The sequence below is a fragment of the Canis aureus genome, chromosome 36 (genome assembly GCF_053574225.1).
Source record: "Canis aureus isolate CA01 chromosome 36, VMU_Caureus_v.1.0, whole genome shotgun sequence".
Classification (NCBI taxonomy): domain Eukaryota; kingdom Metazoa; phylum Chordata; class Mammalia; order Carnivora; family Canidae; genus Canis; species Canis aureus.
In genome coordinates, this window is record NC_135646.1 from 12534832 (window position 1) to 12561131 (window position 26300).

At 37.8% G+C, this 26300-nt stretch overlaps 1 protein-coding gene and 1 long non-coding RNA gene across 5 annotated transcripts in view; one reads left to right on the forward strand and one right to left on the reverse strand.

The window, feature by feature from the left end:
• CPS1 (carbamoyl-phosphate synthase 1) overlaps positions 1–26300 on the reverse strand; it is a 354529-nt gene that overhangs the window by 6096 nt on the left and 322133 nt on the right. For all 4 annotated transcript variants that reach the window (XM_077885468.1, XM_077885466.1, XM_077885467.1 and 1 more), the window contains 9 exons: positions 23568–23762; positions 23079–23146; positions 20932–21007; positions 16868–16945; positions 14304–14411; positions 12573–12662; positions 11080–11250; positions 8460–8534; positions 5694–5792 (listed from right to left, as the gene is read on the reverse strand). In XM_077885468.1, coding sequence (XP_077741594.1) covers positions 5694–5792; positions 8460–8534; positions 11080–11250; positions 12573–12662; positions 14304–14411; positions 16868–16945; positions 20932–21007; positions 23079–23146; positions 23568–23762 — 960 coding nt within the window. The remainder of the gene's footprint in view (positions 1–5693; positions 5793–8459; positions 8535–11079; positions 11251–12572; positions 12663–14303; positions 14412–16867; positions 16946–20931; positions 21008–23078; positions 23147–23567; positions 23763–26300) is intronic.
• LOC144306144 (uncharacterized) lies at positions 1783–15122 on the forward strand. The gene is made up of 4 exons (XR_013373168.1): positions 1783–1863; positions 3951–4084; positions 7298–7749; positions 14954–15122. It is a non-coding gene; the product is annotated as an uncharacterized LOC144306144 (long non-coding RNA).

A 26300-nucleotide genomic window follows, 5' to 3' on the forward strand; every position in this document is an offset into this window, starting at 1 on the left:
GCCCAGGATAGTAGCTTTTCATTCCTGCTTGGACCAACAGGAAGAAATGGGCCTGATGTGCAAGAAGCTCAAGGCTAGACATAAAAAAAGGAAACGAATAAGTACGAAATCAGAGTAATGCAGTGACATTAGGGCAATTTAATGAGGCATATGGCAGTCTCTTTAAGAATAGGTTAAATAGAAGAAAAGGATAATCACTTTTCAAGTTTGATTCTTCTTGGAAAGCAAGGGGCTGAATTAGATGGCATCTTAGGTTTTCTTCATATTTTAGGGTTCCTTAAAATATAGCAAATATACATGAAATATTCTAAATGAACTTCTGAATTTTGTCAAATTTCCCTGATTTGGAACATTACATTGTGACCTCCTGCTGAACACAGGACAGACTTGAGTAAGTGCTAGAGCACATTAGAAGAATCAATATAAAATTGTCCAACAGCTTATTTGTTAACTGATACATTAATTGTGTATTAAACAAACTATTCTCAATTTCTTAAATTTTCCCCTAGCAAAATGTCATAAATAAGATATGGCCATGTGATAACATAACACTGAAACCATTTTCTAAAATATCATTTCAAAAAAATAAAATAAAATAAAATATCATTTCAGGAGCATCTGGCCGGCAAAGTTGGTCAAGCACCCAACTCTTGGTTTCGGCTCATGTCATGATCTCAGGATCGTGGGATCGAGCCCCGCATTGAGCTCCATGCTCAGAGCAGAGTCTGGCTGAGACACTCATTCTCTCTCTCTCTCTCTTTCTCTCTCCCCTGCCCATCCCCCCTACTCTCGCTCTAAAATAAATCTTTAAAAAATATATCGTTTCACAAGTACAGTGGTTCTCAAAATGTGGTTCCCAGGGAAACCAGCATCACCTGGGAATTTATTTAAACTATAAAAGTTTGGGCCCCACCTCAGATCGCTGGAATCAGGAACTCTGAGGATGAATCCCAGTAATCTGCATTTTAATAAACCCTCCAGGTGATTCTGATGCACACTTAAGTTTAGGGGTAGGAGGGAAGAGGGAATAGGGGAACAATCCTTCACTCATCTTATAATTTAAGGTGAAGATGCATTCACCTTGGCCAAAGTCACAATGAAAAATGTTAAGGAAGGAGTACCAGAATGTAATTTTTTTTCTTTGCTATTTTAAAGTAAAATAAGTCAGCAAGTCCTCTAAGACCCACAGACACCAGTCAGAACCTCATTATGGAGCTGTTTCAATGCTGTCCCCCAAGTGGAAAAGATAAATATCCGACATGACAGTATTGGCAGTTCCCAGCCAGGGAACCACTCTGCCTTCTGGTCTGGGGTGTTGGCTTTCATAGCCACATTATAAACTTCTATCAAACATGTATTGAACACTTGTGACACATAAAACAGCCTCTCTACAAAAAGAAATTACAGCTGTCAGCTTGCATCTGAGTAGCCCCAGATTTAATAGCTGATTGAAAATACCTGGGTAAGAAACCATTTGTTACTAAAGGTGAAAAGTACAAGCTGATTTATATCCTGAAAAATGTTTATAAGAAGGAAAGTCCTTTAAAAATGAAAAAAAAAATATACATATATTTCCTCCAATTATCACTTTCACATTAATCCAACTTCTGGCTCCAGAACAGAAAGCCAAGTTAATACTGTGTGGTGCCTGTGGACTCTATAGGGACGTCTGCATCGACAACTGTATGGTTGTTCCTAATAATTCTGTATTGAAGATAAAAGGTTATTCATGTCACTTGGAGTTGTCTTTTTCAAATAAAATGCTTGCTTTGTGTTTCCGAGCAATGCTGAAGCGCAGATGTCAGGATGGTGCTCGCCACTCCACAAACATCACTGAATAGCCCAATCAGAGGGGAAAAAACAGTGAGTGCTCTTGATCTACTCTAGAGTAAATCATTTATTGTTAAAGGGTGTTCCAGAAAACTTCAAAACAAGGCAGATTGCCTACTCATAGCAACTAAAAATAAATCCTGATGGGATGAAAGGAAGCTGGAAATATTGCAGGAAAATCAAAGATGATTTTGTTGCCATAAAATCTACATTATGCCTTTCTTATGTTAGGATGTGAGCCTATAGAAAGCCTCGTGTTAAGAGACTTAGCGCATGTAATAGTTGACAAGAATCCTTTGACAAAATCTAAATCTTGATTTTTCCCCTCTAAGTTCTCGTTATACACAATTGATGTTATGACTATTTCAAATTCCTTGGGTAATTTGTCCCATAGGATTTAACTCTGGGAGGGCAGAAGCAGAGGCGCTGTGTATAAAGGAATAGGATGGGAAAGAGAAGAGAAATAAGAGGCTAGGAAGACTGCAGTATCACAAATTAGCCCCCTACACACACACACACACACACACACACACACACACACTATTTACTAAATGCTGAGAAGTGGCTGATACTTGCTAGTAAGAAATTACTATTATAAATATGTGTTAAACTATCAAAAATAAGAAAAAAAAATGTTTCCTGGCTCAGGGTCACTTTTACCTCTCTCTCCATAATTTTTCTTTTCTCCCAATTTTCTCTTGCAACCTATTGTGAACATTAATGAGTGAAGGTATCTTCAATTAAATCCTCATGTTCATAGCGGGAAGCTGGGTCAAGGTGGGGAGATAAAACGAAAAGGCCTTTCCCTCAAATAAATGGGACAGGTACTATCCTCCTCACTTCTCCATGAAGGAATAATAAAGCAAATTAACTGCAGTGGTGCTGGCTACCGGTGCTCTTCTCCGAGTTAAGTCTCTACAGCATCAGGCTAAATGAATGATTATCTCAAGTCAAAATGCAGTTGTGGATTTCTTTCTTAGAACTTCACTCGATAACTCAACTGGATGTGTTCCTTCGTATTTACTGGCCCTAATGCCCATTTGTATGTCAGCAGTATTTTTTTAGGTCCTTCTCAGTTCTGACTTTATATATTTGAACAAGTCCATATGAATTATTCTGACCACACAGAATCACATTAAATAGAATGATTAAAAAAAAAATACAATGCATACTGAAATGTGGAGACTTAATTACTTTGTTCACAGTTTCTATGAAGCTTGGGTAAAAGGTGGAGGTTAGATTTGGTCCCATGCTATCTAAGACAGTGATATTTCTAGCCATTAATGCTCTGGTTAGTATATCCTGTCATATTGTTCAGTTAAATTTATGACGTTACATTTTTAAAAATCACTCTCAATGAAAATCCCCCAGATAGTAACAGAAAGGCTGTACATGAACTGCTGCCACTGGCAGCTCTTCCTTGCCGCCCACATAGAGTGGATCAGAGAGTGACTCTTACCTATCTCCCACTGATCAATTTTACCACCGCTACAAATACTGTATTAAATACAACTTTACAATAAACGTTTCTTTAAATATGCTTTTAAAACTCATTAATTAAAATAGATACATATCTAAAGCCCTAACATTGTCCACTTGCAAGAAAAAAGTTCTTTGGGCAGAAGAACCTCATTCCTTTAAGAAAATTCTTTTTACCCTACAAAACCCTCTTTTTTTTTTTTTTCACCTATAAAGCAAAAAATTCTGTTCACTGATGCCAAAATCATACAAATATTTTATAGGGATCGAATTAATTTTTGCTTAATATTTCCCTGCGGCACTAGAACCAAACAAGGCACAATTTTATACATCACTGCCTCTTAAACTGGTATTTTAAAATGTTAGCACTATTATGATTAGTTGTGAAGACGGGGACTAAGGGCATGGTCTCCTCTGAATGCCCCCAGGTCTCACATTAAACTTTAAGCCATCACTGGAAGTTGGGCAAATACTCTCATACTTGTGACTTAATAATACTTAATACTCATTTATAACATGATGAGTCTCTCATATGGTGTGATGTGTCTCCAACCTGCCATTAAGCTTGACGATTGCAAGTCATCTTGTTAGCCTCTGCTCTAACTGTTCTCCATCTCCCTTTTGGCACCTTTATAAAGCAGAATTCCAAGTTGATCTTTGCAGAAACTTCTCCAGAGCCACTACCGATCTAGTCTCCAGAGTCTAATTTGCTGATATTAAGACACCCTAATGAGATGGTATCTACAATAATCACCTACTGGCTTGAGAATACCTGGTACTGCTCTAATTATATTTTTATTGATTTTTTTGTAACCATGCAGGGTTTGGGCTTATTAAAAGTACAGCAGGGGTGACCATCTATTGTTTTTATAGGACCCAAGAATTCCTAACCTTAAATGTAAGTGAATGACCAGGTGGGAAGCATTTAGTATTTTTCAGGAAAATTTATAAACAGAACAGTCTGTACATTCTTGCAATAATTATTCCAAGGAGTAATCGAAGTTTCTTGGCTATCATTTTGCCCTGAGATTTCCATTTGATTTGCAAAAATATACCAATAATGGCCTTTTCATTGTATAAAGATATTGTCTTCCAATTATTTCACCTTGCTTTGACTTAGAAGACTTACCAAATAATAAAATTCAAGAACCTCCCCAGTATATTGTGGGCTCTGCTAACTTTCTAAAGCCCATTAAGCTATTTCCCTTCAAGGACTTTCAATCAGTCATGGAGTGAGAAAAATCTCTCAAATAATGTCCACGTCTTCTTCGGCTTTGGATCTTTGACATTTACAAATGGTCCTTGACTTAAAAAGGTCCAACTTTGCAATAGTGAAAGCAATACACATTTGGTACCAACCATACTTTGAATTTTGATCTTTTCCCAGGCTAGCAAGTAGCAGTATAGGACACTCTCTGGTGATGTGGGCGGCAGCAGCTCCTAGTCAGCCACATAACCATGAGGATAACCAACCCATACACCTAACAACCATTCTGCTTTTCACTTTTAATATAGTATTCAACGAATTACATGAGATATGCAATCCTTTATTACAAACAGGCTTTGTGTTAGATGATTTTGCCCCATTGTAGGCTCACATAAAGTGTTCTGAGAACACTTAAGGTAAACCACACTAAGCCATAATGCTCGGGAGAGTCAGTATATTAAATTCATTTTTGACTTTCTGACATTTTCAATTTATGATGGGTTTATTGAGACATGACCCCACCATAAGTTGTGGATGATCTATAGCAGAAGTTGAAATGTGAATGAATGACTATAAGGAAGAAAGGAACAGAGGTCAGGAAGGGATAACATAGCTTCAGCTTGGGATGTGTTGGGCTTGAGACATCCAGAAAGGGGTATCCAGAAGATAGTTGAAAATAGGGGATGACCGAGAATGAAGATTTAAAGGTGACAGTTATGGATAGGACAGTGAATACCACAGACATGAGATGGCAAAGGAGAAAGTCAAGAAATAGAGACAGAGACAGAGAGAGAGAAGGAAGAGGTGAGACTCCCACTTTACGGAAAGCTAAGGATGAAGAATGAAGAGCAGAACATATAGAAAAGATAGAACCAAGGAATAGAAGAGATTCCTGTTTAAGGCATCCTAAGTCCTTTTCAGAACAAATACCATTTTTACTAGAGACTTTTTCTTTCTGTTCATTTTATTTATGCACTTATTTATATTGATTGCTACAATGGAAAAATGGCAAAACACAGGGAACATATAGAGAACAAGTGTCCATTTTTTCTATTAGTTGCTGTTTTCTTTAGTGGACTTAATTAAGATGTCTCCTCTTTTATTCCACAATTAAGGTCCTTTCCCAGCCACTCCTAGCATGTGCCCAAGGGCATGCACACAACCACACACCACTTACCTGGATTCCAATCAGGATGCCCTTCTGGGGTATCTTAAACCCTGTAGAAAGCATTGCCTTTAGGAAAGCTGTATGAATACCTTCACCAAAGCAAGCCACCTGTTTAGAATAAATTAAAAAATAAAATAAAAGGAAAGAAAATCCTAGTCAACAGCTCTTACCAATAAATAAATACAAATGGAAAACACTTTACTCGTAGAGCCCTTTGCTAGATTTTATTGACTTGCCCAAAGACCATGCAGTCTGAATTCTGGAATTAAAAAGCTTGCCAGGGCAGATGTATCTTATGTTTTTAATTAAGCATAATGAATGAATAAGCAATTCTTTCTCTCTCCAACAACACTCCATGGAGTAACATAACTGGATTCTACTGTGAGTTATTTGGATACAAATCATAGTGCCTGGTCCATAATGTGGTAAGTTACCAAATGTTAATATGAGTTAATGTTTAAATAACGGAGTATATTATGTATGCAATGCCACAGTGCATGAATTCATGGGTCAGTAGCACAAATGCATAACTGCTGATCAATTGGTTAGGAGTCATTTCATACGGCTTATGAGAAAGCCTTCTGAGAAATTCAATAAATCCAGGAAAATCTCAAAGGACCTTTTTTAAAAAAAATCATTTTCATAAAATGAACCGAAACACCCTGCTACTAGTTCTAAATACCACAGCCAGATGTAAACAAACAAACAAACAAAACAAAACAGAACAAAAATCCAAACTAATGTGTAATGTCAGGATACACAGAAGTTTCATCTCGGGTAATTGTGCTGCTATATGACTACAAGTCAAAAATGGACACCATAATGGTAGAACAAGTGGTATATTTGAGCATGATGGGAATAGATCTGGCCATACATATCATCATTTGGCACAGGTACAGAACCACCATTATAGTAAATAACACTGATGGCTAAATTCATTCTTTAAGCAAATGACTCCCTTATTGTAAAAGGGATGTTCTCATAACTGTGACCTTCAGCCAACCCCCAGTCCATGTTGCTTTTCCCTCTACAGAGAACACTATCTTTGACCAATTACTGGCCAACTAGCCTAAGTCATGTCACCCTCAGTTAATGAAACCCAAATTCTATCGACAGGACCAGGCAATTTCTTCATAAAAGCAGACACAACAATACACAGGTTTCAGCAAAATACATAGACAACAGTCAGGTTTCTACAAAATACATAGAAACCAGCCCGATATTCAAGTAAGCTTTTGACTAACATTCCCACCTTGCCACTAAGAGAATAAAATACCCCTTACCTAGATCAAGAGGTAAAGGTTAATTTAATCCCTCAACAAGCCATTTGAACACTGAAAATGTCTCTTTGAAGCATACCTAAGATCTCACTAAGCTGGAATTATTATTCTGATTTCAGTTATGAAATCAGGCCTTGTAGCATCACACCCAGTGACACCTGGAAGTATGACTCTAATAATGGAAGAAGAATTATCTCTATATTTCTGAAATAGATAAGAACAAAGGTGAGCTGAGCTTCTAATTCTTTCATATTTTCATAGTTCAGCAACTCCAATAATGTATGTCTGGAAGCAGAATGGACAGAGGCACTGAAAATAAGTTTCCCACACTAGAGAAAGCAGCACAAAGAAAAACATCTCTCCCTGATCTGAATCCTGGATCTGCTGTAAACACGCCTGCTACCCGGTGACCGTGGGATCCAGATGAACCTGAAGAGTATCTCCTTAAACAGCGGAGAACTGTAATGCAGGCCCCTCGTTTTAAAGCTGGGTTTTCTCACCTATTAAATTAAAAGCAGCAGCAAAGGAGCTAAGATAAGGCAATCTCCAGTCCAAATACAAACAAGATAGCCATTTATTCCTCACTGCCTGCCTTCCTGTCTCACTTGACTTCTCATCACAGATGTTGCTTGTAACCAGGCAACCACATAAAACATCACGTATTTATTGTAATTAAATATTTTCCCTTTTCAGGTGTTCCTTAATAGCAGGAGGAAACAATGATGCCTCACAGTCTGATGTTGCCACTCTGATGTGCACTGATGAGAATCTGAAGGTTGTATCTAGTAAGTCTGTCAAGGGCTAGGTGATTCATAAAATGCCCTGACACTGACATGTAGGGAACTTTCTAGAATCTGACAGCTCTCTACAAGAAACACAGTTCACATTCTTAAAGAAACCTTCAGCTGACAAGCATCCCAACACAAGTGAAGAGGGACATCCAGTGGCCAATTCCATTATAGGTTTTTAGATAGTCCCCAGGAGATTCAAGCTGCTTTGAAAGTTGTTTGGGGATTTTGCATTTATCTACCGATTCCACAATGTTTAGGTCCATGATCTTTCTAATGCTGTACAGTCATTCTACATACTGCTAGTAAAAATCCAATGATCTAATTTCATAGCAGCAAGCAGATGAGGAGGCTGGGGGTGAGAAGTGCCGTTGTAGAAAGACCTTAAAATTTAAAACAGAAAGACCCAGGAGATATTTACTTAGACATCTAAAGAGATATTTGGAAGCTGTTCTCAATGTGTAATGTGAAAATGAATTAGGAACACATATATTATATTCACAAGTTAAATATAAGTGAAAATTAGACTCTGGTCCACAGAGGTCTCAGATTCTTCTTTAGTTCAAAATTCTTAGACCTACTCTGATAACAGAAGTTTCTGTCCCCCTAATACTTAATAACTTACTTACTGTATTATACTCAGATCATAAAACCATAGATTTCAAAGTAGGTTTAATGAAAGTGTTCATGGGTCATTAACTAGTTACCTCTCCAGTGGAAGCCATCTCACATCGCAGAATGGGGTCAGCATCCCTCAACCGGGGCCAGGAAAACATTGGAGCCTGTCAGAAATAATGGGGAGGAAAAATATGTGAGAGAAAGGTATAAAAGGAATAGGAGAGGATAAATATATTTAGTGAACCATCTCTCACAGGATTCATTTAGGCTATGGTAGACACATAAAAAATCTCTTTGGTCCAAGCATCTGACTTGAAAAATAGCTTTAAAACCCTGTTCCAAGAATTCCTTGAGCTCTTGGCCAAAATCTTGGGTTAAATAATCACAAATTATTTCTGTAAATAGGGCCCCTGTGACCAGTCTAGGCCAGTGTTTCTAATCTGGCCTACACATATTCTTATTGGAGTGATTTCAAACAAAGTCTACTGGGCATTGGTCTCCCCAAACACTGAGTTCAAACACATTTTTTTCTTGGTAGGCCTTTGAAACATTCCTCTTCTTTTTCTGATCATTTGAACTTGCAACAGGCAACCATGCCAGAAATGTCTGTCTGTAAGCTGACTTCTGAGACATTAAACTGTTGTTGACACCTCTTAAAATGCTTTGAAAAACATTCTGCTTGGGAACACTTTTGCCCAGAACTTTCATGTGAACTAGAACATAGATAGGAGTGTTTCTTTTTCATTTATTTTATCAGTGCAATTCACTAAGAACCAAATCCTTATTTCTTGCGTCTCTATCCGTTTGTCTGGTGTGGACCATTCTTCCTTTGATTCTGGTACCCTCCTAAGTTATCCTGGGAGTTCTAGCTAGGGGTCATTCTTAGTCAAGTTATTATACATTTCTGCACTCCATCTTTTCTGTACCCTCATCTATGGACATCTACCCACCTCACTAGTCCTATGTTAAGAATGAGTAGAAATAAGTAATTCTTTTTTAAAAAGTCAAGAATCATATACAATGGTAATTAGGAAGGAAGTAAACTGGAAGATACAGTGCATGTTGAAAAATGAATATCTATCCATCAATATTGTTTTTAGTTGGATATTGTTTCCTATACATATGTATGTGTGTATATTTCTGCGTCTATGAATTAAAAAACATGAATTGGAAATTTATATAGGGAATATCCAGTGGAAATATTTGTCAGAGCCTTCTACTTGTGGTCTCAAACAACAACAAAAAAAATCCTATGTATTTTTACCCATGTATAATTCTCACTGAAAACTTTAACAATTTATGCTGTATTATAGTCTCCAGGAATAAACTGCCACCCTTCCCTAATATAACAAGTGACATTCCATTGCAACGCACTACAAAATCAAGTCATCCTAAATTATTAAGTTAAATAAGATTAATAAATACTTTTTGATTTGTAGCTTCAACTTATTAAAGCTTCCACTGTAAAAGTCAGAAGTCAGAGTCTCAGCTATAACACAGTTATGTTTGAGATCACTAGTACCTATAGGAATGGAAATCGTTTGAAGGCATCCAAAATATGTAAATGTTGCATAAATACATCACACAATATAAATTGATTCTGTTGTATGTTTTTTCTAAAATATTCAAACGTATTTATATGGTATCTCACTAATCCTCATGCTAGCCCCGTGAAGTAGTTAAAGGTCATAAATATACATACTCTGTGCATGGACATACTGAGGCAGCTGGAGGAGCACAATGGTTTTATTATTAAGGTATTATGAGAAATATACATACATATTGGAAATCAGTGAGCAAATCTTAAACCTTTTTGGTCAACCCTCATAAAGATGCCATGAGTTTCATTACCTTCATGGCACCACCATGAATGGTAACTGCTATTTCAACTTTGCAAGTGGAAAAATCGTGCTGCTGAATAAAATAAGAATGAAGCAAGGTGGCCAAGGTAGGCTAAAATTTAACCGACACCACAAGGTAACACTTTTACAAGATCCAGGCATTCCTGACATCTTGGCATAATTCAAAAGGGGCACAATTCAAGCCTTATCCTAACAAAGTATGTCCAGAATTTCTGTTTACCAACTAAACTGACACCACCATGGATCAGCTGCATTAACATCGTTCATAATTTACTCAGCTAGTTGGTTTTGAAGTTATGTAATTCTAAATGATTTTTTTGTTATTTTTGAAAGAGATGAAAGTTCATATAAAGTTAACCTGTTACCTGTGTGCACTATTCAAAGGAAACATCAAAAATCCGTAGTCCAGCACTTTAGTTAAAAGGTTTATAAAGTAACTTAAAAAAAATGTTTTTTAATTTATTTATTCATGCGAGACACAGAGAGAGAAAGAGAGGGGGGCAGAGACACAGGCAGAGGGAGAAGCAGGATCCATGCAGGGAGCCTGATGTGGGATCTCGGGCCTCCAGGATCACGCCCTGGGCTGAAGGCAGCACTAAACTGCTAAACCACCGGGGTGGCCTTTTTTTTACTTTTTTAAAAAGTTTTTCTAAGTAAGCTCTACACCAAACATGGGGCTTGAACTCATGACCCCCAGATCAAGAGTCACATTCTCTACCACTGACTGAGCTAGGCAGGTACCCCTCAAAATTATTTTTTTTTTCAAAATTATTTTTGATGAAAAATTATTCCTTTAATTTCCTTGAAACTTAAAAAAAAACGGCTAATAGATTTTTTTTAATGTTACCTTAATTGCAACATAGTCAGCAGGAATTATGGGATGGTCCAATGTGGGAAGAGGTTTCTCATCAATGCTCTCTCCAATCATCACCTTGGTGGCCACATCAATGAAGTCTACCCCCAGTGTCTTGGAAACAAAGGGGAAGGATCGAGAAGCTCTCAGGTTACACTCAATCACCTGGAGAGATAACAAAATCCAAAAAAAAAGACAAAAGATGGTGAGAGCAAAATGACAACATATTAATATCCTCCCTTTCCTGGGGGTCTAGCTGTTTTTCCCCAGGACTGGCTCTTTTGCTGGCGTCTTGCTTCCCCTCCCACTGCTTACACATTTGCTAACCAGTTTCTTATTAGTCAGTATTGTTGAATTCTGACTTTTTTCCATCCATTTCCCACAATTTCATCCCCAAACACTGCTGATAGATCTTAATGCAGAACTCAGACAATGCCACATCCCTACTGAAAAACCTTCAGTGGGTTTCCACTGGCCATCAGATTAAAGTCTAGTCCTTTAAGGCTTTCTATTCTCTTGTCTCAATATGTCTATGTTATCTTATACCGTTTCCCTGATCCCAATTTTACTTTCCAAGTTTACCTTCCACTATTTCCCTAGAAAAATGATCTTGCTAAACTGAATTGGTCATTAACTCCTAAAATATGCCAAATTTTCTCTTAGATGTTCTATGTAAATACAATGTCCTCTCTCCCTTCCTTTACTTGTCAAAATTCCAGTCATTCCTAAGACCCAGCTTAAAATTCAGAATCTCCCTTGAAAGCCACCCACCAGTATATAGTACTCAAGTACGTGTTCAGGCACACACATGTGCATGTATGTGTGTACACACACACAGAGACACAGACTAGCAGATATGCTCTCTCTGTTCTATGACTCCAATACGATGTATTTGTACATTCCGTCCAGCAGCTATTATACTCTGACGTATGTTATAGGTATCTACCAAGTCATCTTCCCAGTCCTCACCAAATTGAATCTCTTTGAGAGCAAAGATTGTTGTGTATACATCTTTATTGCCACCATATGATTTCACATAGTAGATGCTGAACCAATACTAATTACTGATTGGTTACATTAAATAGACTCAATTAATTAAGACTAGTCTACTTGATTTAACAATTTTTTGTATATAAATAGTATCTAAAACTTCAGTGTATACAATTTATGATTATTCAACATATTCAGATTACTTTATGATAGTCACTGTGTCCATCTGTACTATACCAGATGGCAGACAGTGATCCTCTTTCCAGTGGATCAGAGAGCTTTGCAGAACTATGACTGATATATTAGTGTCACCAAGGGCCTCTGCCTTCAAACAAGGCAGGCTTTCTATGCTGTACAACAACCTACCCTCAGACATGAACAGCTGTAGGAGTTTCAGCTGCTCTGTCTGTGCTCACAGAGAAGATCACCAGAAAGACACAAATCAACATAACCGAACACAGCAATGCTGTCCTCTCAAGCACCTTGACATTTCTTACCAAGACATCGTTTCCTTTGACAAGAAACTGGACGTTGAATGGGCCGGAGATGGCAAAAGCCTTTGCAATCTTTCGGGTAGCATCTTTCACCTAGATCAAAAGGACAAAGATATAGTGCTAAAGAGCATACCTTGGTTAGAAAACACAAAGAAAACACCTATTACTTAGATTTCTTTAATTTCTCTTTACAGAGAACTACACTTCCATAATAATAGCAGTCATAATGGCAATAATAATAATAATAATAATAATAATAATAATAGAAGCCACTAGTAGGCATCTACCAACAAAATAATAATATGTACTAAGTATTCACAATAGACTAGCAAAGAAAAGAACAAATAATTTTACACAATTACTTTTCTGCCAAACGTCCCTATCTATCTGCCTCTGTATATACTGGTTTTACTTTGAGGACTAAATGGAATTCTTTCAGTCTAGTTGCTTCAGCATCAGAAACTCCAGTCCAAACTTCCTGTCAGTCTCATGACCTACCTGCTGAGAAGAGCAGGCCCTGATATTACCTGGCACTGCAAAGAGACCAGAAAGATTTCTTTGATGTGTTTTTCTGCTGCCCTGGACTCTACATGGGTAGATATTATTGTCAGAAAGAAATTATATTTCCTTGCAGGGAGGCTCTGCATGTCACATATACAAATCCTTATATCCAACCAGAGCCAGAAGGTATCCGTGCAATGAGGGGCCACGGACAGCAAGAAACCAGAGCTCCTCATTCTTACTTTATAAGAGTGATTCAGCAACTTAACTGGTTGTAAAAGGCAGTAGAGTCCATGGCACATCAAACTCTGCAAGGTCTGGAAAAATCTGAGTTCTTGACATTATTTGTACTGATATGATAAACTAAAACACGCTTGAAATCCAGGGATGTTGTTCACTTAGGCAGCTGGTGTAATGATCTTCAGAATCCAGCCCAATGTCCAGTTAGCCAGACAGTCCTACCTAGATTCTGATGGCAGGATATTGGTAAGGCTCACCAAAAAAGCCAAGCCTGACCTAACATACCTAAAGAGTAAAGGAACATTAACATGAATTATTTAAGATGATGGTCTCTGAGACCACCTAGCAGCGCATATTGAGTACTGGGGCATCACCCTCGGGAAGATCTTTAAAGCAATGGCTCCAAAGAAGAGGTTGAAAGCAACATATTAGGATGTGCTGGTTTGAGATGAGGGTAAGGGTGAGAGTGAAAACTATAGGTTCCAGAAGGTTCCTACGTGACTGCTGCACACCTGCTTCTAATTGAGAAGCATAGCTTTAAATGCAGCTCACTTGAGTGGTTCCCAAACATTAGAGTCATCTGCAGCAGTGTTCTTCAAAGGGGGGGGTCCCCAGACCAACACCAATAACAACAGAATCACTGGGGGACTTGTTAAAAATACAAATTTGAGGGCGCTGCTCAGAATTACTAAATCAGAAGCTGGGGATAGAGTCCAGCAATCTGTATATTAGCAAGTTCCCTAGTTTGTTATGGCAACCTGAGGTTCCGTACTGAGGTTCAAGAACCACCACGCTCGCATACAGCCAAGTGGGCTCAAAAGGGCAGGAAGGAAATCGTTATCTCTAAAATACCCAGCAGACGCAGAGCAAGAAAGTTCGCCTCATACTTACATTTCACTTGAGCTATGACCTACATTGGTACCTAGTTAAAAATATAGATATATATATATTTTTTTCCTTTTTCCCCTTTCACTTTTATTGATAAATGATGACCTTTTCAATGGCTCCTTGGCTGATGGTTTGTGTGGGCAGCATCAGAGTAGCATCTCCTGAGTGAACACCTGCATCTTCCACATGTTCAGAAATGGCATGGGAGATAACCTGGCCAAAAGAAGATTTTAGAAAGAGTTGTCAGGCACCTACTTCAATGAAGCTATGCTTCCCTGTCCTGTCTCTTTCCCTGCCCCAATTCTAACAGATGCCTGGAACACTGTCAAGTTACTTTGTGCAGTCCTCGATGAGAGGAGTACAAAGAGCTGTGCAGGCATGTAGACTTCACCATCTCCCTGCGCAGTGACAGACTGCCTCTGGGGCAGCAGACAATGGCTGCACTGACCTCCCTCCTCCATTGATTAGAATGGGGACAAATCATAGGAAAAGAGAACAACTGAACCATGTTGACTTTTAGGAATGAATAGGAAACTAAAGCATTTGGGAGACACCAGAGCAATCTTTATCTTTTCCTTCCAGGTTAGGTTTTAGACACTGGAAAAGAAAAGTTAGGAGGGGGTAATGCCTAGCAAGGGGTATGTATAACTTAGGTGGACCAGAGAGAAGACTTAAGATCCAGAGCAAGAAATTTTTAAATTGAAATTTGAGAAAGAAAGGAAGCAAGAATAACATATCTTTCTCTTCTCTTACAGGTAAGGAAACTAAGGCAAGATAAGAAGAAATAACCCAAGTGCATGTGACTACTGTATGGCCAAGTCAGATTTGAAACCCTTACCTGTCACATTCCAAAGTTTATGGTCTCAATCATCATAACCTGAATGTTAACAGTATGTGTGTCGTTGGGAAATAAAAAGCTCACAGTGGGGGAGAATAATTGGGTAACCGTAAAAGACTTAAACAAATTACAGAGATGATTTGTTTATCAGATTTATAAATGGCTTAAAGCAGAGTGACATTTGAGTCTCCTGCTGTCACTTATGAGCTCTGTGACCTGGGCAAGATATTTTATCTATCCAGCCGTGGTTTCTGGTAAGGCAGTACTAACAATGGTATCTTTGTTTGTAAGGATAAAAGAGAACACATACCCAATGTCTGACCCAATATTTAGTGCATAGTAAATGCTCAAATTTGTCTAGGAATGGGGAGGCAATACTCCCACTGAGCTCTGAAAAAATATCATAATATAGTTGAAGTACTATGTCCATTTCTGAGTGTGACTATTTAAAAATTATGTGAATAACCTGGAACATTTCCAAAAGAAGGAGTCCAGGATGATAAGCAATGTAGATTTCCGAGAGAAGCTTAGATTAAGAGCATATCCTAGCAAGCTGGAGCCAAATCAGGCCAACGGACAGGCATTATATAAAAAACCTACAAATGTCTCTAGGCCAGTCTTACATTCTCCACTTTGACATTGGTATGATCACATCCCTCTCATTTTATACCTCAGTCTCAAATACTTAAAATGTTGAAAAGGAAGAAAGATTAAACATATGCTCTACAATTCTGGAGGCCAGAAGGTGAGGAATGAAAAAATTCTAGGGAAACAGACTTTATTTCAAAAGAAGGAATAAATGAGATATCCATATATCTCTGACATCTTTCAACCTGACAACTTTCTGTGCTGTCTGTAACCAAAGTTGTTAAACAAAAAACAGGTGACAACTTTCTGGGCATGAAAATTCTCATCCTTCAGGATGTGGGGTTGAAATAAGTGATTTCTAAGGGTACTTAAACTCAGGATGATATGACTCTAGTAAAAAGTCATCACTGCTCTGTGTGTGTGTGTGTGTGTGTGTGTGTGTGTGTGTGTACATATATAAAGACTACTTTGAACTATTAATCTGGAAGCCAAAAAGCTAAAAAGATTAAACATTTTCAATAGTGTTTTAAAGTATCTACCAAGTAGAAAATGAAGGACGATTTTTAAAATTTTTCATTAAAGCAAATAAAATGACATGGACTCTCTAAAACATAACTTCTTATATTTCAAGATAAATCATAAATGCCTTATTAGTACAACTAGAAAACTAAAGGAAAGTACTCTTCACATTTTCATTTTTCCCTGAAGTTGGAAGCATCGTTGTACTAGCAATACAAGATGTGATGTGGTGAGCTAATTTTATGTTATTATCCTTATCCACCCTACTCTGTTTAGTTTTGTCTTTATTAATGCAATAAAAAGGTGGAGGCTGGGAAATCAAGAGAGGAGAAAAACTAGGGATTCAATTAGGAACTTCAGAAAGAAAAGTATTGGATGTTTTTATAATACCCATTGAAACATAAAAGGAAACCCACAGACAAAAGAAAATGAGAGAGAAAAGTCTATTCAAAAAGAATGATGAGTACAGGACGATAATTAATTTTGAATATCATCAAAGAGAAATTCTAACAGTATGAAACACAGGATATATGATGCCCATGACACATCAACTAAATTGTCAGTGAATTTGAAAATTTTTTTGCACTGAGCAACTCATCCACTATTTTTAGAGACCTGTTTTATAGAAATCATGACCTTTAATCTGTGTTGTTTCAAAGAACAACAACAAAAAAGAAACTTGATGGGATGGCAGGGATCTGGGATCTGGTGATAAAGCACTTACTCTTCCATCTTTGCCAACAGCATCCATTTCTACTTCCCGGGCCCCTTCGATAAATTTTGTCAGCACCACTGGGTGTTCCTGTCATCAAGGAAAACACAAGGGCAGACATTGTGTGTACAGTGTCAAATAAAAATTGTATATTTAAGTAAATCCCAGGGTAATACTTGTAAAGATCTTAATGCTAAACACACTACACAGACTCATTAGCCATTTTTTTCTTTCATTTGGTAAAAACAAGGTCATGCTCTGCTTTCCATGAGGCAGAAGGTCTTTCTTCAATTGTGAGTACTCCGTCAATTGAACATCAGTGCTGAAATTTCAAATATAGACATTTCAGTGAGTGAGAGGAAAGAGGGGGCTATGGAGAGGGCTGAATGGGGGGCCCTTTATCTGTTCCCAGAGTCATGACCATCTCTCTATTTTATTTGGTTACAATTATATATTTTTCTTGGTTCAAGTTCTTTTTCTCTTCTTACATTCATCTTTCCAAGCACTGCAATTTCCTAAATCAGTTCTCTCCAGGAGATTGTGAAAGAATTTAGGGGGAGAATCTCATTTTGTTCCAGTTTGGTTAGGTCAAAGATGGAATCCATTACTTGGAGTTGACATGCCTTAATCCACTTCTAAAGCATGGTGTTTGCGTGCCTCTCTTCCCCAAATGCACTCCACCGTCTCTCCTTAGCTCCTTCTTTCAAATGTCAACTCATGCTTCAAGGCCTGGCTTAAATGCTACCTCCCTAAGCCTTCTCCAAACATCTCCTTTTCTGAACAAGTCCCTCTTGGCCACTATCATGGAGTTCATTTCATGCATATGTGTTCAATTTAATATATCTTATCTCCTTTAATAGAATCCTTGAAGTAGAAAGGAATTTTGTGGAAAATTCAAAAGAACCAATATCTTCTGCCATAAATAAGCTTCTCTCTTCTATTAAATGTGACAAATTTCCATACTTTCTTTTCTTCAAAAGCCCATTGGACATGCAACTGTTTATTAGTCAAGAAAAAAAAAAGATTCCATCTCTGTTCCATCTTCTTTAAATATTTGATGCTTACTGCAGCAGGCTTACTGGAGCTGTACTGAGACCTCTATGGGATTTTCCCCCTATATTCTGATGATAATAGCATAACTTCAAAAAAAAAAAAAAAAAGATAAAGTTTACCAGCTGTCTTAGCTTCTCTAGCCAACTCTGAGACAGAGATTCTTGTTCAAGTGAGAGTCAGAAAAACAGGATGGGGCAGCAGGAAAAAGCTAGTACATCCATGGTCTCAGTGGAAATTGGACTTGGCCTTACCCTACAGGGGGGCTCTAGAGGGTGAATTGCAACACAGAGGAAGTCCCACTTGGAGGCAAAGGTCAATTGCTATCTAGCATTTTAAGGGCGGTGCTGAGGTGACAGATCTTGCCTCCTTGTTGATGAAGCTTCCATATGACTGAGAATTACTCAGAGAAGAGGCACAAGCTGGTAAGTGTTATCAGCAATCACTACAGTTAGGGACAGGTGCTTCCACAGGTAAAGGGATCTGAGTGGGGCAATGACACAGCATCTACCATGCTGGGCATTTGAACAAATCTCTAAAATAGTCCTGGCTATAATGAGAAAGAAGATTTCTTAATAAATTTCAATCTTTCTGCAGCATTATAAATTGTTGGCCTTCTGAAGACACTTTCCTCCTTTGATATCTATAAACTACCTTTTCCTTCCTTGTTAGGCTCCTTCATGGTTCTTTTTTCTCTATTTAGCCCTTACATGTGTATCCCTCTTGTCTCTCTTAGTCATTCCTCTTCCTCTATGCTCTCTTCTTGATGATCACTTCCATTCTCAAATCTTTGACTAAACCAATACACTACTTAATTCCAAAATTTTATGTACATCTCTAGAGGTAGCCATGACCTTGTATAACCCACTGCTTTTGAAGCATCTCCACTCGGATTCCTCACAGGCACCTTAAAGCAAAGGTCAAAAAATAAAGTATATGATTTCCTTCCCTAAAATTTCTCCTTCTCCAGTATTCCCGATTTTAATAAGTGGTACCACCATCCATCCAGCTGTCCAAGGCACCAGCTCAGGAGTCATCCTTTTCAGATACTCTTTTACCTTCTACCTCCATGCACTCCCTAATTGCCTTCTATGAACATTCTCAATACTTCTAGAATATGTGTACTTAGCTTTTATCTTTACTATCTTTACTCTGCTCCAAGGTGCTGTCATCTCTACCCTGAGCTCTGGCAAGAGCCCCTAACCTTTTTCCATGAATGCAGTCTGGCCCCAAACTCATTATAATGGACATAGTTCTCTTTATCTGTTCCCTGCCTACTCTATCTACTCCTCCCCCATGCGCAGTGTGCTAGCCACATAACTAAATACTTTATCAGTTTCTAGAAACTCCATGCTATCTGTCAGCTTTGAACCTTTACCTGTGCTGTCCTTTCTTCCTACTCACACCCACAATGTAAACCTTTCAACCAGTTAATTCTAAATCAACCATTTTAAATTAATTTTAAAAAGCCCTTCTTTAGGGGTGCATTCCAATGCATGTACACTCACCCTCAGCATTCTGTGTTTTCTTATTGCAATGCTCATTATATATTATTGTAATTATTTGAAGCCTGATGTCCCTAGCAAAGAGAGTCCTCTGTGAGAGCAGACTGTATCTCTCTTTGTATGAGTGTGGCCCCTGATACTGAGAACAATGCCATTATATAGCAGGTGCTAAACATGAGTGAATACATAAATAGATGAATGATTGATGGGAGTTGATTTTATTCTAGATTCACCGATTGGGGTATACCAGATTTTGCTATAGTTTGAAGGGGAGAATTGAATCAGAATGCACTCAGTCAGGACATCCCCATTATAAACCTTTGGTCCAGTAGGGATTCTTTCTATATGCTAGCAGAAAAAATAGTTTTAAAACTATTCTATGAGTAGAGGCCCTGTGAGATGCAGTGTCCCAGGCAGAAAAGAGAGGAGACCTGCCTCCTCATTTACATGAGCCCAGCTGGGTCTAACTACTGGCTTCTCAAAAAGGAAGAAGACAGTGTCTTGCTCCAGTGCACATTAATGAAAACAGGCCCACTGGAGAGATTCCCTCCTCAGCTATCTGACTTTCATACAGAAGTGAATTCAAAATCTACTTGGTTTTCTTTTTTTGCATTCTTTGTCTTTCTCACCCTCTATCTTTATCTACTCTCTTCACTGACCTGATGTCCTTGGGGAGTAACCACCATACAGAAGGGATGTCTGGATTCATGAGCAGGAACAGTCCATGCTCTTTCTTTGAACTGCTTCTGACTTCACTCTTCAGCTCCCTCCAATTCCACTTGCCTAACATCAAACTCCTCTCTATGAATTGTGCTCTCTCTCTCTCTCTCTTAAAAAAAAAAAAAAAAAACCCAACAAGCTTTTGAAAGCTTTTAAAAGGAAAACATTACTTTCATCCTTTACAGTACAAGGTCTACAGATCAATAACCCCACTGGGTAAATCCTAAATGGATCACACTGAGGCTATAAGGGAGAAAGTAAAAACTGAGGGCAAGGGAGGAAGGCAGTTGAATCACCAAAAAATTATAAACATTTTTATTAATTGACAAATGGAATGTCCAAAGTGAAAAAAAAATCAATATGTGAGCAAAGGAGTTTACTATTAAAATTGCAGGGCTGACTAAGGCAAAGTTTCTTCAAGTGTGAGAATTGGAAACCAGGAAAGCTCTCACTGATACATGATTAGCTTGGTTGGGTAGTCCTTGAGGCTAGGAACCCAGTGATAACTTGATCAACATCTAAGTTATGAACAGACAAGGATGCTTATCCAGTATCACTCACTCCTGGAGTCTAACACCAGATAAATGTTGTGATCAGTATGCACTGGTCTTCTTCTTCCACTAACCCTAAGGATCTAAACACAATTAAATGCATTTGACTTTTCTTATCCCCACATATAGGAGACTACTGGGTGGTGAAAAAAAAGGGAAAACCATCTTAACATGGTGTGAAAAGAAAGACATATGAAATAAAGTAGAAATTAACAAAAGTAAAAGTCACCAAGAAGAAATCAGACACTACCTGAGACACTCTAGTGGCCTCCTCTAGGAATTTTTTCATTTCATCCTCGGAGAATACCACGTTCATGGCTGACCCACTGGAAAGGAGAGAAGGACAGGTAAGTTTCTTTCACGACTTTGGGAACAAAGCATGCTAGACTTGATTGCTTCTCAGAACAGTTCCAGGCAATCTCTGTTTCAGTCTGGACTAAGAAGATGCTTTTTCCCAAATTGAGTCATTACTCCATTTAATCACCAGAACAATCAACTAAAGTAAAGAGTCACCCAAGTTGAGGGTGAGAGCTGTGATAATGTCCAAAGAGAACCATGTAGCTGTAGAAATAGGCGTATCCCAAAGTATCCTTTCAGAATTGATGTTTTCACTCTGCTGGTTCCACGTAATTCTTAAACCTTTACAAGATTCATCCTAGGATCTAGCTATTCCTTTTTTTGTTATTGTTAAAAGATTTATCTATTTATTTGAGAGAGAGAGAAAGAGGGAGAGAGCATGCAGGGAGGGGCAGAGGGAGAGACTCAAGCAGACTCCATGCTGAGCTTGGAGCCTGACACGGGGCTCTATCTCATAAGCCTGAGATCTTGACCTGAGCCAAAACCAAGAGTCGGATGCTTTACCGACTCAGCCACCCAGGCACCCTAGGATCTAGCTAATTTTACCCTGCTTCTTCGGAGGTCATTGACAATGGCTGATCTTAACCCACAGGTCTATCACCAAAAAAGGTCATTCTACTACCAACCAGCTTACAAAAGAATACAATTGTTAGTAACATTTGCAAATATAATGTACAGTATCTGACTGTAAGGAATTCAACTATATCCTTCTTACTAATTATGTGAGAAAGAATGCTTATGTCAATTTATGCTGAATTTGGGTATTTTCAAAGTGTAATAGGAAGAGAAGAAAGATGGAGGAAAGAGGAAGGAAAAATATGGAAGAAAAATACTACTTTCCAGTTCTTTTTAAAAAGTAGCATTTTCTTGGGGTGCCTAGGTGGCTCAGTGGTTGAGCATTTGCCTTTGGCTCAGATAGTGATCTCAGGGTCCTGGGATTGAGTCCAGCATCGAGCTCCCCACAGGGAACCTACTTCTCCCTCTGCCTATGTCTCTGCCTCTCATGAATAAATAAATAAAATATATATTTTTTTTAAAGTAGCATTTTCTTTACCTTTTCTACTCTATTGCAAATTTTTGCACAAAGAGCTTTTAATTTCCATCTACTCAAGACAGGAAGGCTAAGGCAATAACATTGATAATTCACAAGATAGAAATCTGTCCTAAAGAGACAGATTGCAGAGATGAGAAAGGAAGCACAATACTCAAAGCTGCTTTCTGCAACCCTCCCCTAAATGTCTGTGTGTTGCTTAAATTAACTTACATTAATACCTCAAAAAAGTATTATTTGACTGAGATTTACACAAAATGTCATTTAAATAAAAAGAAAAGCTTTCCACCTCATTTCAAATTTTTCATTATTTTAAAGGATCCCATCTCAAATTCCATTTACACTTTCAAATTGTGCACAGCAAATTGTGTTTCTCTTATTATCCCCTGTTCAGTGAAGTCGGTCCTTACATGTGGTAACATCTGAAGAGAGTAAGTGATAATTCACAACTTCTCTTTTGATGATAGAACTTCGTTTCAAAGTTTAATATAAAAGATCCTCACTGTCCCTGTCCCTCACCATTACAATTCATCTCCAAAAAAAAAAAAATGTGATCTCAAAACTCAAAAATTCAAACTAAAGGCCCCATCAGAAGGTGCTGACAATAGTCAGAGATAAGTTGCCAAGTCTGCTGACGAGAAAACAGGTACTGGGAAGAAAAATCCCAAGTTTGATTTGTTTTGGTTTATGCTTTTGGGTTTTTTTTAATTGTTCTCTTCTCTAATGTAAAACTATCCTCCCTCAGTCTGGCAAGGAGATGCCCTACGCTATGCTTCTAAGATGTAGGACTGTAGACTTATTGCCACCCTCTGACAGAAAAGCAGTACGCTGAAGGACCACGCATACATCCTCTATCTGCCATATTGACTTGGGGTTTGTGGATGGATTTACAAGTTACTACACAACAAAGCCAAATGCTATTAGCATACAGCACATAGTTCTGCATCTCCTAATTTTGAAATCATTACTTTGGGAAAACAATATATTACCTCAAAACATAGGAAGGTCTCAACAAGCAGGGGTAGCCCACGGAGCTTGCAAATTCCAGAGCTTCATTCTAATGAATGGAAACAACAACAAAAAAGTGCATGAATAGTTTAAAATACTCAATAGAACTGCAGAAAGGCATCTTTAGGACAAATGGTAACACAATTCTTTCCACCCTTCCTCTCAAAAGACACCATTAAAATGTAAATTGGACATTGAAATACATAAAATTCCTGGTTTCTAATTGTAAATCTCAATCACGCTCAAAACTAGTTTGAATGTTTTTCATTGTCCGAATCTTAATGAGAATATTCTCACCAACTTATAACCAGCATTCAACTGCAGTCACGGAAATATACCAACTTTAAAGTAAAGTCACCAGGCACAAGAGCCTTCTCTCTGCTCTGCAGTTAGCATCTGCAGTTGTTAACATTCAGGTTACAACTCTTCAAAAGTGACCATTAAAAACAGATTTGTGTTTCTCTCCTTACCAAAGTGTTAACAGCTTTCCAGGGTGCCTGAGCCACCTTCAGCTCATCCAAGACAGCTGAGAAGATGGAGCGATCCTCAGCCCTGTCGATCTGCAGAGGGCTTGTGCCCATGATCTTGACACCATTCTTGTACAGAGGGACTGCCAGGTTGTTTGGAATCTGACCCCCAACGGAGATGATGCAGCCACCACATGCCTGGAAAAAACGCCCATGACATTGGCCACTGAGGTCACATGATGAATGAACCATTGCCTTCGTTTCCATACTGAAAATGTTTAACAAAGTGTTGGGAGCATTTCATTTCTCCCATCAATGGAGAGTGTCAAATGATGTCACAAGGAGATAAATAAACTTAATTCTTTCCAGGCACTTACAAAAAATCTGTGTGCGACTTCCATACAACTACGTATCATCACCGTGTCAGACTTTCATACAACCACACATGAATGTGTGACATTTACGTGCATGACAATTAGAGAAAGGAAATAAAGACAATTAATATTTTCTCCACGAACTCTACTACCATCAAGTGCTCCTTGGACTACTGTTGTAATTTCCTAAAGGGACATAGATCTCCCCTTCTAAAGCTCGCCTCTCCCGTTCCTTCTACCCCAGCCCTTCATATTCAGATCAATCATCCTACAAAATTGCTTCACCAAGTTACTCCTATACTTGAGTTCTCCAAAGTTTCCTTATGCCTGAAGGACAAAGTGTAGTCTCATGACCATCAATGTTAAATGAAGAGTCTCCAGCCTTATCTGTCACCATTCTCAGCACCAAGAAAGATCTCCTGCGTGGGGTGTCCCCAACTATGTGCATGCCTGTTAGCAAGCCCTCTGCCCTCATTAACCTTCCCGTACCTTTGCTGCCTCTCTTTTTGTCCCCTCTCCCTTAACCAAACTCCACCACCCCTACACAAAAGTCCAGTCTCAATCCTACCTCCCATTTTTACCTCTTCTCTCCTTTACGGCTACCTTAGCACTTGTCTACAATACCCAATAACTGATCCTCGTTCCTGTTTCCTTACTATTTGCCTTAAAAGCAGTGTCTGAATCTTTAACCTTAATCTCCTATTAATAGTCAAAACTTCCAGATTTAAAAAAAAAAAAGAAGTTCCTTCTGATGTTCAGTCTTCGTGTCTGTACAATTAGAATAATAATATCGGTCTGCTTCACAAGGTCACTTTATAAGTTAAATAAGAAAAAAAACATTAAAAACCTTACACACTGTAAGTGCATAAATAAGACATTGTTATTAATATTAGAAAATATTATTATATCTGATAGGCCATTGATCTTGAAATAATTTGTATTTGCCTTATCAGAAGTGCTGAAGTAATAGATATGTACCAAATATATTTTATCATTATTTGAAATAATTCTGAAATAGTCTTAAAAGGGATAAAGCTAATTTCTCTTTGATGAGAGAAATTATAGTACTGCCTAAGCAAACACCCTACAATTGAGTGCTTAAATGCACTGTAAACAGTATGGAAAACAATAATCCACAGTTCTGCATATTTATAAGTGCACCTACGCTCCTTTTATCATTTTTTATGTTCAATATACATCTCTGCAAAACCTTTAAGAAGATTTACTCTGTGTGCTGTAATAATGTTTTTATTTGCTTATTATTTTTAGTTTATTAGCAGAGTTAATATTTTAGAGGCTTAAAAACTAATTTTTCAATTAAATGCATACAAAAATTTCTTATGTGAAACCCTTCAAAGTAATTTCTAAAAGAGAAGTATTAAAAGAGAAGTATGAACCCATAAGTAAAAATAGGGGTCCATTGCACTAAATAGGAGCTCAAAGTTGAGTGAAAAGTCTTTGATTAATAAATACACTAACACTTTTTGAAATGCTCTATGAAATTGATTTTTATTTTTCAACAAATTAGCAACTTTCAAAACAGTAATAGCATAAGAAGCTGCTATTCATTAAGAATATTACTATTTGCCCTAGACCATCTGTTTTGACCTTTACCATATCCCTCTGAAGCAGTTATTACTCTCCCCATTTTACAGCTAAAGAAACTGAGGCTCAGTGAAGATGAAAATGACTTGCCCATATTTCTTACCTAGCAAATACAAAGCCAGTTCTAGAATTCCATTCTACACACTATAAAGCAGCTATGTTTAACTAATAAACCAAATATTTGAATCTCAAGCTATCTCTATTTTTCTGCTTGTTTTCAAAGGTGATTAATGTTAGAGGACACAAGGAGAGCTATTTCTAAAACATTCTTTTTGAAAAGTAGTAGAAAAACTTCCTCTGCAAAATCCCATTCTCATCATTGACTACATGTACAAATAAAGATCATCACTGGAAACACAAATACATCTACAGGATGTTTTAGAGTAATGGTTGAAGGTGTAGTCGTAGGTTTTGTCCTCACAGCAAAAATAAGTCAGTACAAGAGAACATATTTGTAGGATGAAGTTAATATAGGACAGCTTTGTAAAAGAATTTCATCTCAAATTGGCCCCAACACTAGCACAGAACTACCAGGGACTTAGGAAAAAGAACTTGGTATCCCACATGGGTAAATTATCATTATTATCATAATCACTTAAGCCTAAATAGTTTTAAATAACTCACTGACATAATTCACTGACATTCTAAAATTCAGATTTGTTTCACTGATTTCTAAATTCTTTAGACTGAAGATAATTCCATCAGGGTCCCAAAGTTTCATTGATCTTACCTGGATTTGTTTGTATCTTTTTACTCA